Genomic DNA, 14,578 nt, shown 5'->3' on the forward strand with positions numbered 1-14,578 from the left:
TCCCTGTGTGTCTTCTAAATAAAAAGATCCTGAGCTAACCCTCCGGGTAATTTTATAAGGTCCTTCCCACCGAGCTTCTAGTTTCCCAACATCCCCGGCAGGATTAACTTTTTTCATGACTAAATCCCCTATTTGAAAATCTCGAACTCGGACCTTTTTATTGTACGATTTCATGATTCGACTTCGGTATGCTTCCATTCGAATTATTGCTCGGTCTCTTCTTTCTTCTACCAAATCCAATTCCATGGCCCGACTTTGATCATTGCCGCCTGGATAAGATTCTACCCGGGGAGAAGTTTGCCCAATTTCGATAGGAAGGACTGCTTCAGAACCATATACCAGGTTGAAAGGAGTTTCTTGAGTAGGTGCTCGGGGAGTAGTTCTGTACGCCCAGAGAACACTGGGTAATTCTTCCACCCAATCTTTTCCCTTGCCTTGTAGCCTGGTCTTCAATGCTTGTATAATAATTCTGTTAATAACTTCTGTCTGACCATTAGCTTGAGGGTAGGCAACAGAAGTAAAAGACTGAGTGATTTTCATTTCACGACACCAGGATGTAATTCCTTTGCCCTGAAATTGTCTCCCGTTATATGAGATTAGTCTTCTGGGCAATCCGAACCGGCACACAATGCTCTTCCACAAATATTTCAATACTTCCTGCTCAGTAATTCTAGCCAATGGCTCGGCTTCCACCCATTTGGAAAAGTAATCCACAGCCACGAGTAAGAACTTCTTTTGAGCCCTGGCAGTTGGGAAAGGACCAACAATATCCAGGCCCCATTGATCAAAGGGGCAAGATGCCCAGATAGGCTTCATGGGAGTGGCCGGATTGTGCTGGAAGTTTGAGTGATGTTGACATTTCTTACAAGCCTGGACCATTTGAGCAGAATTCTGGTTAAGAGTTGGCCACCAGAATCCGGCAAGCATTGTCTTCCGGGCCAAAGCCATCCCTCCGAGATGCTCAGCACAACATCCCTCATGTATTTCTCGGAGGACATAATCCACTTCTCCTTCAGACAAGCATTTTAGTAGAGCTCCCTGGAATGATTTTCTGTATAAGATTTTATTTAAAAGAACGAACCTGGGAGCTTGTCTCTTGATTCTTTGAGCCCGAGTCCTGTCTTCAGGTAATTCATTTGTTGTAATGAATTTAATCAATGGCGTCATCCAGGAGTCCTCGGGTATTGGTAGTATTTCTTCCTCGGTGGACAGGACCAAACGGGAAACATGCAAAATTTCCCGGGTGTTGACTTCTGATAATGAGGCAGCCATTTTTGCTAGAGCGTCTGCCTCTCCATTTTCCTCCCGGGGTATTTGTTCGATACTCCAATCCACAAAGATGGCTGCCTGGGTTTTTATGAGCTGTAAATATTTGAGCATCCTATCATCTTTAGCTTCATAAGCACCCTTTATCTGCTGAGTGATTAATTGTGAATCAGAATATACAATAATACGGGAAGCTCCAATCTCTTTAGCAGCTCGGATTCCTGCAAGGACAGCTTCATACTCGGCTTCATTATTAGTAACCCGGGAATCAATCCTTAAAGCCAACTTAATCTTCTCTCCTGGAGGAGATATTACTACCAAAACTATTCCGCATCCTGCAAGGCTAGACGCCCCATCCACAAACACCCTCCATACTTCATCTTCAGCAGGTTGTACCATCTCAGACAAAAAGTCTGATAGGGCTTGCGCTTTAATGGCCACCCGGGGTTTGTATTCGATATCATATTCTCCTAACTCCACTGCCCATTTGATCATTCGCCCTGATACTTCCGAATGAGTCATGATTCTGCCTATAGGACTATTAGTCAAGACAATTATTTGATGTGACAGGAAGTAAGGCCTTAGCTTCCGGGCAGTCATGATCAAGGCCAGAGCAATCTTTTCCACTTCACTGTATCGGAGTTCGGGTCCTCTCAGAGCATGGCTGACATAATAAACAGGCCTTTGATCGGGGCCTGCTTCTTTTATTAGTACTGAGCTGACAGCATACTCTGTGGTGGATAGATAAACAAATAATTTTTCCCCGGGCTCTGGTTTTACTAACACAGAGAGCTCTGCAAGATGGATCTTCAAGTCCTGGAAGGCCTGTTCACATTTATCATCCCATCCGAATTGTCGTGCCTTCCTTAATACCTGAAAGAAAGGATAACTCCTGTTTGCTGATCGGGAAATAAATCGAGAGAGAGAAGCAATCCTCCCGGTCAGCTTTTGTACGTCTTTTACAGATCGAGGAGATGGCATGCACAGCACAGATTTGACTTTCTCCTGATTTACCTCAATTCCCCGATCTGTCACTATGAATCCCAAGAATTTTTCACTTTTTACGCCAAAGATGCACTTGGCCGGGTTAAGCTTGATTCCGTAATGTACGAGAGTGGCAAAGGTTTCTTCTAGATCCTCAATAAAGCTGGCCACCTGCCGGGTCTTCCCCAGGATATCATCCACATAGACTTCCACGTTTCGCCCCAGTTGCTTCTCGAAGACTTTGTTCATCAAACGCTGGTACGTAGCTCCTGCATTCTTTAACCCGAAAGGCATTACAATATAACAAAATGTACCTCCCGAGGTGATGAAGCTAGCTTTATCTTGATCACTCTTGGCCAGGGGGATTTGATGGTACCCCTGGTATGCGTCCATGAAACTCAGTAATTCGAAGCCCGATGTGGAATCCACCAATTGATCAATACGGGGCAGAGGATAATGATCCTTGGGACACGCCTTATTGAGATCGCGAAAATCCACACACATGCGCCACTTCCCTGCTGATTTAGGTACTAATACCACATTCGAGAGCCAAGTGGGGAATTGAATTTCCCGAATGTGACCGGCTTTCAAGAGCTCTTTTACTTGTTCCTCAATAACTTTGTCCTTTTCGGGGCCAAAGTGTCTCTTTTTCTGTTTTATCGGGTGAGATCCCGGGAGGATATTTAGTTGGTGCTCAGATATCAAGGGAGAGATTCCCGTCAATTCCTGCTGGGACCATGCAAAAACGTGAATATTATCCTTTAAACAGTTAAGTAGACTGACCCGGGTGGATATGTTAAGATCTCGGGCCACCCGGATCTGCTGTCCTGGTCCAATCTCCACAACTTCCTGCTCCTCTTCTGCCACAAAATGCACTTCCCCCTTCTCAACTGCTCCTCCACATACTTCATCAGTTCGGGCCTTCTTCCCAGCCTTCTTTGCTTTGCTCTGATCTACCCGGACAGCTTCTACATAACATTTCCGGGAGGAAGGTTGGTCTCCCCAGACTTCACCCACTCTACTACCAACCGGGAACTTAATCTTTTGGTGATAGGTAGATGCTACGGCTTTTAATTCATTCATAGCGGGCCTCCCCAAAATTATATTATACGATGAAGGGGAGTCTACCACAGTAAAAGTAGTCATCACCGTCTTCTTGAGATCCTGGGAACCCAGGGTTAATGGAAGGACGATTTCCCCTTCCGGGTAGACCACATGGCCAGCAAAACCAAAGAGGGCAGTTTCCACGGTTTCCAAATGGTAGCCCTGCAAATCCATCTGCACAAAAGCATCTTTAAAAATTACATTCACAGAGCTTCCCGAGTCAACAAAGACTCTCAGAATGTCATAATTGGCCACTCGGGCTTGGATAACTAGGGCATCATTGTGGGGTAAGTTCACTCCCTTCAAATCCTCTGGGCCAAAACTGATGACCGCTTCACTCCTTCTCATTCCATCTACCTCCATACATTCCCTCCTACTCCTCGACTTCCTTGCCCGGTTGGAGTCTCCATCAGTGGAGCCTCCTGATATCATTTTTATCAATCCTGTAGCAGGGGGTGACTTCTTTTTCGTCTCAAGATCGGGCTCTCTTCTCCTAACGGGCTCTCCCCTTGGTACATTCCTCATACTTCCTCCCCGAGCGTTGGGCCTTGGCTGTGAAGATGTCCATGGCAATCTCGTCCTCTTATGGGCTTGACTTTGCTCTGGGGCGGAATGGAAGGTATAGTTTCCCCTCAATGTTTTGCAATCTTCGGTGTTGTGATAACACACCTTATGGAGAGTACAAAATCCTCTTTTCTCAGGTCGGGATAATTGATGGTCCGCGGCCAGATCCCTACTGCATTCCTGAACCTCTCTGTCCCGGGTAATCTTAAGAGGCACGTGGTGAGAGAAGTGTCCTAGATTATTCCTTCTCTACCCTTTCTCCTCGGGCCTAGCTACCCGATCCCCCCTTTCTTTTCTTACAGCTTCCCTTTTCTGCTTCTGAGCTTCCTCCATGTTGATGTATTTTTCTGCCCGGGATAATAAGTCTTCGAAATCCCCGGGCACTTTTTTGGTCAACGACTTGAAAAATTCACCCTCCCTCAAGCCTTGGGTGAATGCCGTAGTTTTTGTTTCAGTAGCGCAAGTAGGTACATTCAAAGCCACTCTATTAAATCTTTTAATATAAGCCCTCAAACTTTCATCCAGGTTCTGTTTGACTTCAAAAAGACTAAAAGCGGTCTTCTTGTATTTCTTGCTGCTACTGAAGTGGTGTAGGAACACCTTCTGGAAGTCTTTAAATGAATTAATACTCTGAGGGGACAGTCCCTCAAACCACCTTTGAGCTGAATCCACCAAAGTGGTGAGGAACACTTTACACTTGATTCGATCTGTGTAACAGTGTAGCATGGCCATGTTTTCAAACCTGGCTAGGTGCTCCTCAGGATCCGCATTGCCATCGAAATCTTTTACTTTGGCGGATTTGAAGTTCCCGGGAAGAGGTTCCCGGACAATGATATCGGTAAATGGGCAACCCTTAGCAGTAGCTCGAGAAATGCTACGACTCTCCAACTGCCCTTCCAGAACTTTCATTTTCTGCCTTAACTCCAACAACTCCTCAGCCACGGTAGGTGATTTGGATCCAGCACTAGATTCCTCATCCTCTCCTCTCACTTCCTTCTCCCTCAATTCTTGCTCTTGCTCCTGCTCATTGATTTGCACATCTCCGGGTGGTGTAACTTGACGAGAAGTTTCTCTCCTGGCCACAGCCTTCTCCACCGCTTCGGAGATTATTCTTGCCAACTCCTCCGGGGTCATGGTAATAAGATTGGGTCCCGTGGGAGGAACACCCTCACCTTGCCCCGAAGTACGCGCATTATCCCCATGAGCCCGGGAATTTTCTTGATTAGTTCTTCGAGTATGAGCCATATCAACGCCTTAATCTCAAGTTTCCCACAGACGGCGCCAATGATGTGACTTTGTTGAAATGGATGAGCCGGGTAAGGAGCTCCAACAGGTCAAATCAATAATTTATAGTTTTTAGGGAATTTGAGTGAAGGTAATGGCTTCAATAGCACCTGCAAACAATGAAAGAAACTCGTGAATGGGCGCCGGAGGGGTATCCGGCGTGGCCACTCCGATGCTTAAGTCAGCAGGTTGAAGATGAACACAAGCAATATTTGGGAGAAAATATGTGTAATGCTTGAGAGTTCAAAGATTTCAGAATCGGTAAATGACATTTATACCTGCTATTTATAGTAGAAGATGAGGTAGGTACCTTGATTCCAGTGCTACCTACTAAGTATGGTAGGTCGGCTGCCCATACCCTATCTTCTGATGACTTTTAGGGCACTCCAAACCCAAGTTGTTCTGACAGATTAGACGTCCTGTATCAATCATACTTGAGTATGGTTCAATTCTCGAGGTGGCTCGGGCAATTGATTACCCGGGTACTGGCAATTGATTACCCGGGTACTTATATGAGAGCTCGGGCGATTACTGCGCGGGAGACCGGGCTGTTCGAAGAATTCTTGGGAAACATGTAGTGCTCGGGCTCTTGATAGTGTCTGGGTCGTCAATCGACCCGGATCCTTATGGCAACGACTCGACCCGGATCCTTATGGCAACGACCCGGATCCTTATGGGGGTATCACCAGATCTCATAATTTTTTTTTGCTTGTGTATATATATAAGTTGCTTCCATGAATCAACACTGGAGATATAATGATAGGGCTTGCTAGATACTACTTATATGGGTAATGACTGCATCCACCCAACATATGATACGTGTGCTGAGGGAAGATGAATTATGACCGTTTATCCGTGTATCATTGTTGAATGAGTGGTCATAATATATCTACTCAATACAATGTTATGTGGTAAATAGATATGAACTCTATCATACGAGGAACATGAACAAAAGCGGCTCAAAACCGGCTTAAGCCCACGTAACATCGAATTAAATACAAATATTTATTTTTTCAATCCCTATCCTATACAAGCAGATATAGATTTCCTCAATCGAAATGATCCCTATCCACCAATAAAATGCAGTCAAAAGGGGGTATTGGATGGACAAAAGCTTGGTCAAAACCCATTTAATTTCAACCATTAATTCAAAATGTGATGAGAATTTATATGTTTAAGGTAGTTTCCCATCCCATAATTCGTTTGCAATTCCTCTTCACGCTGCGTGAAGAGGACGACGACGGTGGAGACTCCTTAGATAAACTGGAGGCTGAGATTAAAAAAAATTCTTCCTAATTCATTTCCCACAACCATCCCATTGGAAGTTCACCAAAAATGAACAATTCGTTGAATGGTTCCTTCAAGATTTACGTGGAAGAGAGCAACCAGAATGGAAACCTGAACAGAGACGTCGAGTCGGGCCGTGGGAATGACCCCTATACGATCGAGAGATTCACAAATGATGTGGATAACGTGAAGGAGGACATCAAGACTGTCGAGAATATCTACAACAGTCTCAAAGAATCCCAGGAAAACATCAAAACAGCGCGTGCTGCGAAAATCATGAAAGATCTGCGGAGCCGAATGAACATGGATCTCGATTACCTTCTCAAGCTAGCCAAACAAATCAACAAGAAATTCGACGCACTTGTTCGGGCCAATGCTGCTCTGAGGAAGCTGCCAGGAAGCGGGCCAACTTCCAAGGACGATATCTCTCGGGGCTCCATGATCACCGAGCTGGGTGAGAGCCTGAAGTTCATCATGCGAAACTTCCAGACGCTCAGGTCTCAAATGGAAATCGAACAGAAACAAGTGATCGAGGGAAGATACTTTGCAATTACCGGAGAGAAAGCAACGGAAGATGCCATCGATCATTTGATTTTAAGCGAAGGATCGGACAATTCTCTCCTCCAAGCCATGCAAGAACAGGGGAGAGGTGTTGTACTGGACGCGGTGGTGGAGATTCAGGAAAGGCGTGATGCAATGAGAGAGATCAGGAAGAGCTTGATGAGTCTGCACCAAATATTTTTGGGCATCGCTGCGCCAGTGGAGGTGCCAAGTGGCTGCGATGTTGGCGTCGGTGGCCCACCGAGCCCCGTGGAAAACTTCATGCCGGCAGCTCCAGTGCCGCCTGCAGCTAAAGGACACTTGAACGATTACGAGAGAGAGACAAGAAGGCAGGCATACACCGCCATTGCTGTATCATTTGTTGTCACTATCGCTCTCACTATGGCGCTTCTGATATCAGAGCGTGATTTGTACTCAATGAAGATGAAATAATTTCAGCACACAAATATAAGCAGGAATTCTTTGTAAAATAAAAAATTGCACTTTTCTAGTGCATCAACCTAAAAATTATGAATATAATAATAATTATTATTATATATTTATTATTACCTTAAGGATAATCTATTCATAGAATATATTTAAATTGTAGATAACAAGATATCCATCTTAAATCTATAATTTCGTTAAAAAATCTATAATTTCGTTAACAACATATTTTCGAGTGTCATCTCTCTAGGTGGTCCGAAACCTATTTAAATAAATTTATCTTCGTTGAGTGATTCGATTCATTCAATAGCGTTAAGTTCTTCATGTCCATATCTTCGTTAAAGCAGGTGTTTTGACAAGATAATTTGTAGTTTGTGCTTTATGGTAAAAAAACGATTTTCATTTTAAAAATATTTTATGATTTTATCAAATTATGACATTTAATTTATCTGTATATTCATATAAACAGTATCATGTGGTCTACGAGTCTAGTGGATAATGAAATTATTTAGAAAATGTACTGTATATTCTAAATTCGTTCCTAGTCGATTCGCCTGTCTAAAACAAAGATAAAGGTCGTTCGAGCTTGAGACTAGTATATGTGATGTAAACATTGTGTTTCATTGGTAATGACATCAAGATGTCCAATTATATAGATGTGTGCTAATTTGATGAGACACTGAATAACCCTCCATTGGAAGTTCCAAATTGGTAATCAATTATCGAGTGGAAAAGTCTGCGGTTATGGTTATACATCATTAGTCCTTAGATTTGAGACAACATGGAGGCTCTACGTACTAACAATGCACTTTGACTCGTTTACCGACTCCATGAGAGTCATAAGATGACGAGATTAGGCGTAGCTCCGAAATACATAGGAGCTAATATTTTGTAGTCGTGGATTCACCGTTTACCTACAGATGTAGATATCCTATGTGATCTGATGAGTTATTAATGTAAAGAATATCTGATCAGAGTAAGACATGTGCATTATGAAAATGCAATCCTTAGTTTGAGATACCATGTCACTATTATTGTTCAAAGATACATCACATCATTATCGAATTCATTTGCAACTTGATGTACCAATGGTTTAGATTCGATCAAGATACACGAGTTGAAGGGACCGTATTGTACGTTATAATTTACTGGTTCTTGAAGGCACAATTAGTGATGCATATGTGATCATGTGATGATGTTACTACACACTATTATCATGATCCTATGAGTGCAATCAGACTTAAGTTCTGACATTTCTGATCAAGGGGTTGATGAAAAAAATTGAGCAAATTAGGATAAGCCTGAATAAAAACAAATATTGTTCTGAATTGCATGAAGTTGTGAACCCATGCCTAACTATATCCCTGAACCATTGAGGGTCACACAAGGATTTGATTCTGTTTTCTCGCTGAGATAGTCAAATTCAAAGAGTTGAATTTAGTGACTTTAGTTTGATGGATATCAAACGTATTACTTATAAATTAGTTTATAAGTAGATTTCAGTATTGGAAATTGTGAAAGTTAGCATGATTGCTAATTAAGTTAGGAGAGTACAATAGCCTAATTTAGTGAACGAGGTCACAAAATAGACAACTGCAAAAAATGAATTAGTGGAAAAATTGAGTTATTTGAAAAAAATTTCATTATATGAACGATATTGGTCTCTTTGTCACATCGTGGATGTCTGATCGTCAATCAGAATAATAATGAGTTCACAATTATTTAATTATTGAATTTAGAATATGCTAATTAAATAATAATTAAGTAATAACGACTACTATGTAAGATTCACATGAAATATCATAGAGAAGTCTAGAGTTAGTTAATTAAATTGATTAACTAATTAAATAATGATTATTTAATTATACTATATCTTGTATTATCAATATCTTATAATTATTTAATTAAATATGGTTTTTCAAGAGTGAAAAATACAAAATGAGAATTTTAAATAATGAAAATCGAAAAATCATGATTTAGTAAGAATCTTGGTAATATTGAGATAATGTTTAAAAAAAATGTGTTATCAAAAGTTATTAACACACACAATCAACATTATTTTAAGAAAATCTACACATATATTCTTTTAAGAAAAACAAACCACGTGAAGCCTTTAAGGTTTTTAAGGCCGAATTGGAGAAACAATGTGAAAAACAAATTAAGATCGTGAGAACGATAGATGTGGAGAATATTACGGTAGATACATTAAGAATGGACAGGCACATGGTTCGTTTACGAAGTTTCTCCAAGAACATGATATTGTTGCCTAATATACTATGCCTGGTTCTCCGGACCAAAATGACGTAGCTGAAAGGAGAAATCGAACATTAATGGACATGGTGAGGAGCATGTTTAGTAGTTCCAAACTTCCTAAATCTTTATGGACTGAAACTCTTAAGATAGCTGTGTATATATTAAATCAAGTTTCAACTAAGACTGTCCCAAAGACGTCATTTGAATTATTTAAAAGTTGGAAATCGAGTTTACAACATATACGCATTTGGGGTTGTTCTTCAGAAATAAAAGTTTACAACCCACATGAAAAGAAACTGGACCCAAAACTATAAATGGATGTTTTATCGGGTATGCCAAAAAAACTAAAGGACAGATTCTATTGTCCATCACACAACATTAGAATCGTGGATTAAATAAATGCAAAATTTCTGGAGAATGACTTGATTAGTAGGAATGATCATTCAAATGATATAGTTCCTTAGAAAGATCACATTAATTCACAATCATCTTATTCAAATGATAGATTGGTTGTTATTCACACCCTCAAGACCAAACTGGTATTAGGCAACTAGTTATTGAAGTTCTACAAATCACTGATGAAAATCCAGTTGATCAAATTGTTAATGAAGGGGAAAAAAATTGTTGAGCAACTAAACAACCTAAGAACATCTATATCTAGTGATTACGTTGTGTATTTACAAGAATTGGATTTTAACATTGAAGTCGAAAATGATCCTGAAACGTTTTTACAAGCCATGAGTTGTAATTAGTCAAATTATGGTTTAATGCTATGAAAAAAGAGACGAATTCTATCGCGTTTAACGGAGTCTGCGATCTTGTTCAGTTGCATGATGGTGTAAAAGCCATTGGATGTAAATGACTCTTCAAAACAAAGAAAGACTCATTAGGTAACATTGAAAGATATAAATCAAGACTCGTAGCTAAAGGATTCACTCAGCAGGAAAGAATCGACTATAAGGAGACTTTTTCTCATGTATCTAAGAAAGATTCTCTCCATATCATTCTAGCATTATTTGCACATTTTGACCTAGATTTACAACAAATTGATGTGAAAACGACTTTTCTCAGCGGAGAATTAGAGGAAGAGGTTTATATGAAACAAAATAAAGAATTCTTCTCTAGTCATGGTGAGCAATTGGTATGTAAGCTCAAGAAATCTATATATGGGTTGAAACAAGCTTTCCGTCAATGGTACTTGAACTTTCATGATGTTATCTCTTCATTCAGAATCGTAGAAAACATCATGGATCAATGTATATACCAGAAAGTTGGTGGGAGTAAGATTTGTTTATTATTCTATATGTGGATGATATATTACTTACAACCAATGACAATGGTTTGTTATAGGATGTGAAACAATTTCTCTCTAAAAACTTTGATATGAAGGATATGGGTGATGCATCTTATGTCATTGCATTAAGATACATAGAGATCGGATTCGAGGTATTCTAGGTCAGTCTGAAGAAACTTATATCAACAAAGTTTAAAGAGATATCAGATAAAAGATTGTTCACCAAGTATAACTCCCATTATGAAATGAGATATGTTCAATTTATGCCAATTCCCAAAGAACGATTTAGAGCGAGAACAAATGAAAAACAGTCCTTATGCTTCTGCTGTCAGAAGCTTGATGTATGCTCAGGTTTGCACTAGACCTGACATTGCATTTGTTGTTGTAAGATATCAGAGTAATCCAGGTTTAGACCACTGGAAATCTACAAAGACAGTGATGATGTACCTTCAAGGGACCAAAGATTATATGCTTATGTTCAGATGAATTGAGAATTTGGAAGTAATTGACTACTCTGATTCAGTCTACGCTGGCTGCATTGATTCACGAAAATCCACTTCAGGATATATTTTCATGTTAGCTGGTGGAGTGCAAAGCAGACATTGACTGCTACTTCCACTATGGAAGCTGAGTTCGTAGCTTGTTTTGAAGCAACCTCACATGGTGTATAGTTGAAGAGTTTCATTTCGAAGTTTAGAATTATGGATTCTATATCTAGGTCATTAGGAATATACAATGACAATTTAGCTGTTGTTATTATGGCTAAAAATAACAAAAGTGGTAGTCGAAGGAAGCACATTGACATTAAGTATTTAACTATACGAGAACTTGCTAAAGTTAAGAAATTAATTAACAAGCACATTAGTAATGAACTGATGATCGCAAATCTTTTGACAAAAAGCATGTCACCATTGAAATTTAAGGATCATACAGAAAAAATGAGACTTGGTTCTTTTATGTAATTTTGTTGTATAAACAAATTAATGAAACTTTGATGTGATATTTTCTCATATTGGATGTGCACACATTCATTGATTCGAGAAATATCAATAAATTTGGACCTCGAATAAACATAAATTTTATTCATTAAGTTACACAAATCTGAGATACATAATGCATTGTAATATATGGAAGATAGTACTTGCATTTAGAGGACATATCGTCATGATTCATGTATTTTGTTTTCTACTATGGTAACTGAGATATGTATGGGTCAAGTGGGAGAATGTAAGAAAAATGACTCATATCAAAAGAAGAAAAGACGTGTACGAAATGATGACGGCCATAGCCCACAATTTTGAAAAATTGTACATGCACCGCCTCAAGTTTAGAAAATTGAGACACGCGTACGCCTCTTCTTTTTGACAATTAAGCTCCCACAATCACTTATTGATAGTATGAGAGGCCTATTAATACCAGCGATTGAGGTCCCTAAGCACATACCTCATAAGAACAACATACACCATCTACAGAGAGACTTGGAGTGCTTAGAATACTTCAAGAGGAGGAAAACAGAAAACTTACAAATTATTTGATGGTCAGAGGTAACGCTCGATCCGCTTTCACATATTGTTTATCATGTTCATAGTTGTGTAGAAACATGAGTTTTGAAAAAAATTCTAACAAGAGGCTCCAACACCACCTGCGACATATTTATATATTATTATTTTCAATGATCAATGTCGCATTTAGTAAATTTTTCATTGTGTTCTCACATTATAAGGTAATTTATCAAAAAAAATAAATGAAAAATCCATTTGTTTATGGACCAAATTCATATTAAAAATTATTAAAGCTCAATCAAGTCCTTTTTACTAAATAAATTAGTTAGTATATACATGCCAAGACCATGAAGTAAAACAAGACATACTAACGTTCAAGCATATAATTAGTGGATTATTGTGGCACACACAATACGTGGGGTCTGTAAAAAAAATACAGAACGCCTTTTTTTTGTGTGGTTAGTAGAAAAGAAAAAAAAAATAGAGAGAAGCCATTTAATTTCAATCATTAATTTAAAATCCTGACTACAAAATTTAATTGTTTATGGTAATTATTTCCTATTCCGATCATTTGTTTTCAAATCCTCTTCACGCTGCGTGAAGAGGACGACGGTGGTTAACTGGAGTCTGGCGGGCTGAGATAAAAAAAAATCTCCTTCACTGCCCCATAATCATCCCATTGGAAGTTCACCAAAAATGAACAATTCGTTCAATGGTTCCTTCAAGATTTACGTGGAACAGAGCAACCAACAAGGAAACCTGAACAGAGACGTCGAGTCGGGCCGTGGGAACGACCCGCATACGATCGAGAGGTTCTCAAATGATGTGTATAACGTGAAGGAGGACATCAAGATTGTGGAGAATATCTACAACAGTCTCAAAGAATCCCATGAAAACATCAAAACAGCGCGTACTGCGAAAATCATGAAAGATCTGCGGAGCCGGATGAACATGGATCTCGATTACCTTCTCAAGCTAGCCAAACAAATCAACAAGAAATTCGACGCACTTGTTCGGGCCAATGCTGCTCTGAGGAAGCTGCCAGGAAGCGGGCCAACTTCCAAGGACGATATCTCTCGGGGCTCAATGATCACCGAGCTGGGTGAGAGCCTGAAGCTCATCATGCGAAACTTCCAGACACTCAGGTCTCTAATGGAAATCGAACAGAAACAAGTGATTGAGGGAAGATACTTTGCAATTACTGGAGAGAAAGCAACGGAAGATGCCATCGATCATTTGATTTCAAGCCAAGGATCGGATAATTCTCTCCTCCAAGCCATGCAAGAACAGGGGAGAGGTGTTGTTCTGGATGTCTTGGTGGAGATTCATGAAAGGCGTGATGCAATGAGAGAGATCCGGAAGAGCTTGATGAGTCTGCACCAAATATTATTGGGCATCGCTGCACCAGTGGAGATACCGAGTGGCGGCGGCGGTGGCGGTGGCCCACCAAGCCCCGTGGAGAACTGCATGCCAGCTGCTCCGGCGCCTCTTGCGGTTAAAGGACATGTGAACGATTACGAGAGAGAGACAAGAAGGCAGGCATACACCGCCATTGCCGTATCATTTGCGGTGACCATAGCTCTCACCGTGGCGCTTCTGATATCAGAGCGTAATTTGTACACCATGAAAATTACATAACTTCCGCACATCAATATTAGCAGACATGCATTATAACTCACCATAAACAAACAATATTTTTGTGTTTTTGTTATGAATGTTTGTGCTGTATCATTTTTCTCCATTTTATGTTAAAAAAATAATTGAGCAGATGCCCAAGAATTATATGTTTGAATAATAGTTTGTTGAATTATAAATGAGATCCTATTTCTATAAGTAGAAGTTAAATCCAGAAATTCAATATGAATTATAATATGACCAAGAAAATGAGAAATATATGATGTAATATTTATGAATAAATCGATAGTTTTATGAAAGTTTACTATAAATTTTAGACCTGATGCCAAAAAGACCATAAATGAAGAAATCGGTAGAAAAACCTCACGGTATAAATAATATGATAGAGAAATCTCACATCGATAACTTACTTTTCATC

General features: G+C 39.9%; 2 protein-coding genes across 2 annotated transcripts; both read left to right on the forward strand.

Moving 5' to 3' along the window:
- Positions 1–6,352: 6,352 nt before the first annotated feature.
- On the forward strand, positions 6,353–7,550 carry LOC140988757 (syntaxin-125-like). Its single transcript, XM_073457819.1, has one exon. The coding sequence runs from the start codon at positions 6,538–6,540 to the stop codon at positions 7,480–7,482; it is 945 nt and encodes a 314-aa protein (XP_073313920.1). The 5' UTR covers positions 6,353–6,537; the 3' UTR covers positions 7,483–7,550.
- Positions 7,551–13,066: 5,516 nt separating this feature from the next.
- Positions 13,067–14,311, forward strand: LOC140988625 (syntaxin-125-like). The gene has a single exon (XM_073457649.1). The coding sequence runs from the start codon at positions 13,222–13,224 to the stop codon at positions 14,161–14,163; it is 942 nt and encodes a 313-aa protein (XP_073313750.1). The 5' UTR covers positions 13,067–13,221; the 3' UTR covers positions 14,164–14,311.
- The last annotated feature ends 267 nt before the right edge of the window (positions 14,312–14,578 follow it).

This window comes from Primulina huaijiensis, chromosome 11 (genome assembly GCF_012295235.1).
Source record: "Primulina huaijiensis isolate GDHJ02 chromosome 11, ASM1229523v2, whole genome shotgun sequence".
In the NCBI taxonomy this organism is placed as follows: domain Eukaryota; kingdom Viridiplantae; phylum Streptophyta; class Magnoliopsida; order Lamiales; family Gesneriaceae; genus Primulina; species Primulina huaijiensis.

Bases quoted from the DNA above. Each gene is read 5' to 3' on its own strand.
- LOC140988757 (XM_073457819.1), top strand. From the start codon at position 6,538: ATGAACAATTCGTTGAATGGTTCCTTCAAGATTTACGTGGAAGAGAGC.
- LOC140988625 (XM_073457649.1), top strand. From the start codon at position 13,222: ATGAACAATTCGTTCAATGGTTCCTTCAAGATTTACGTGGAACAGAGC.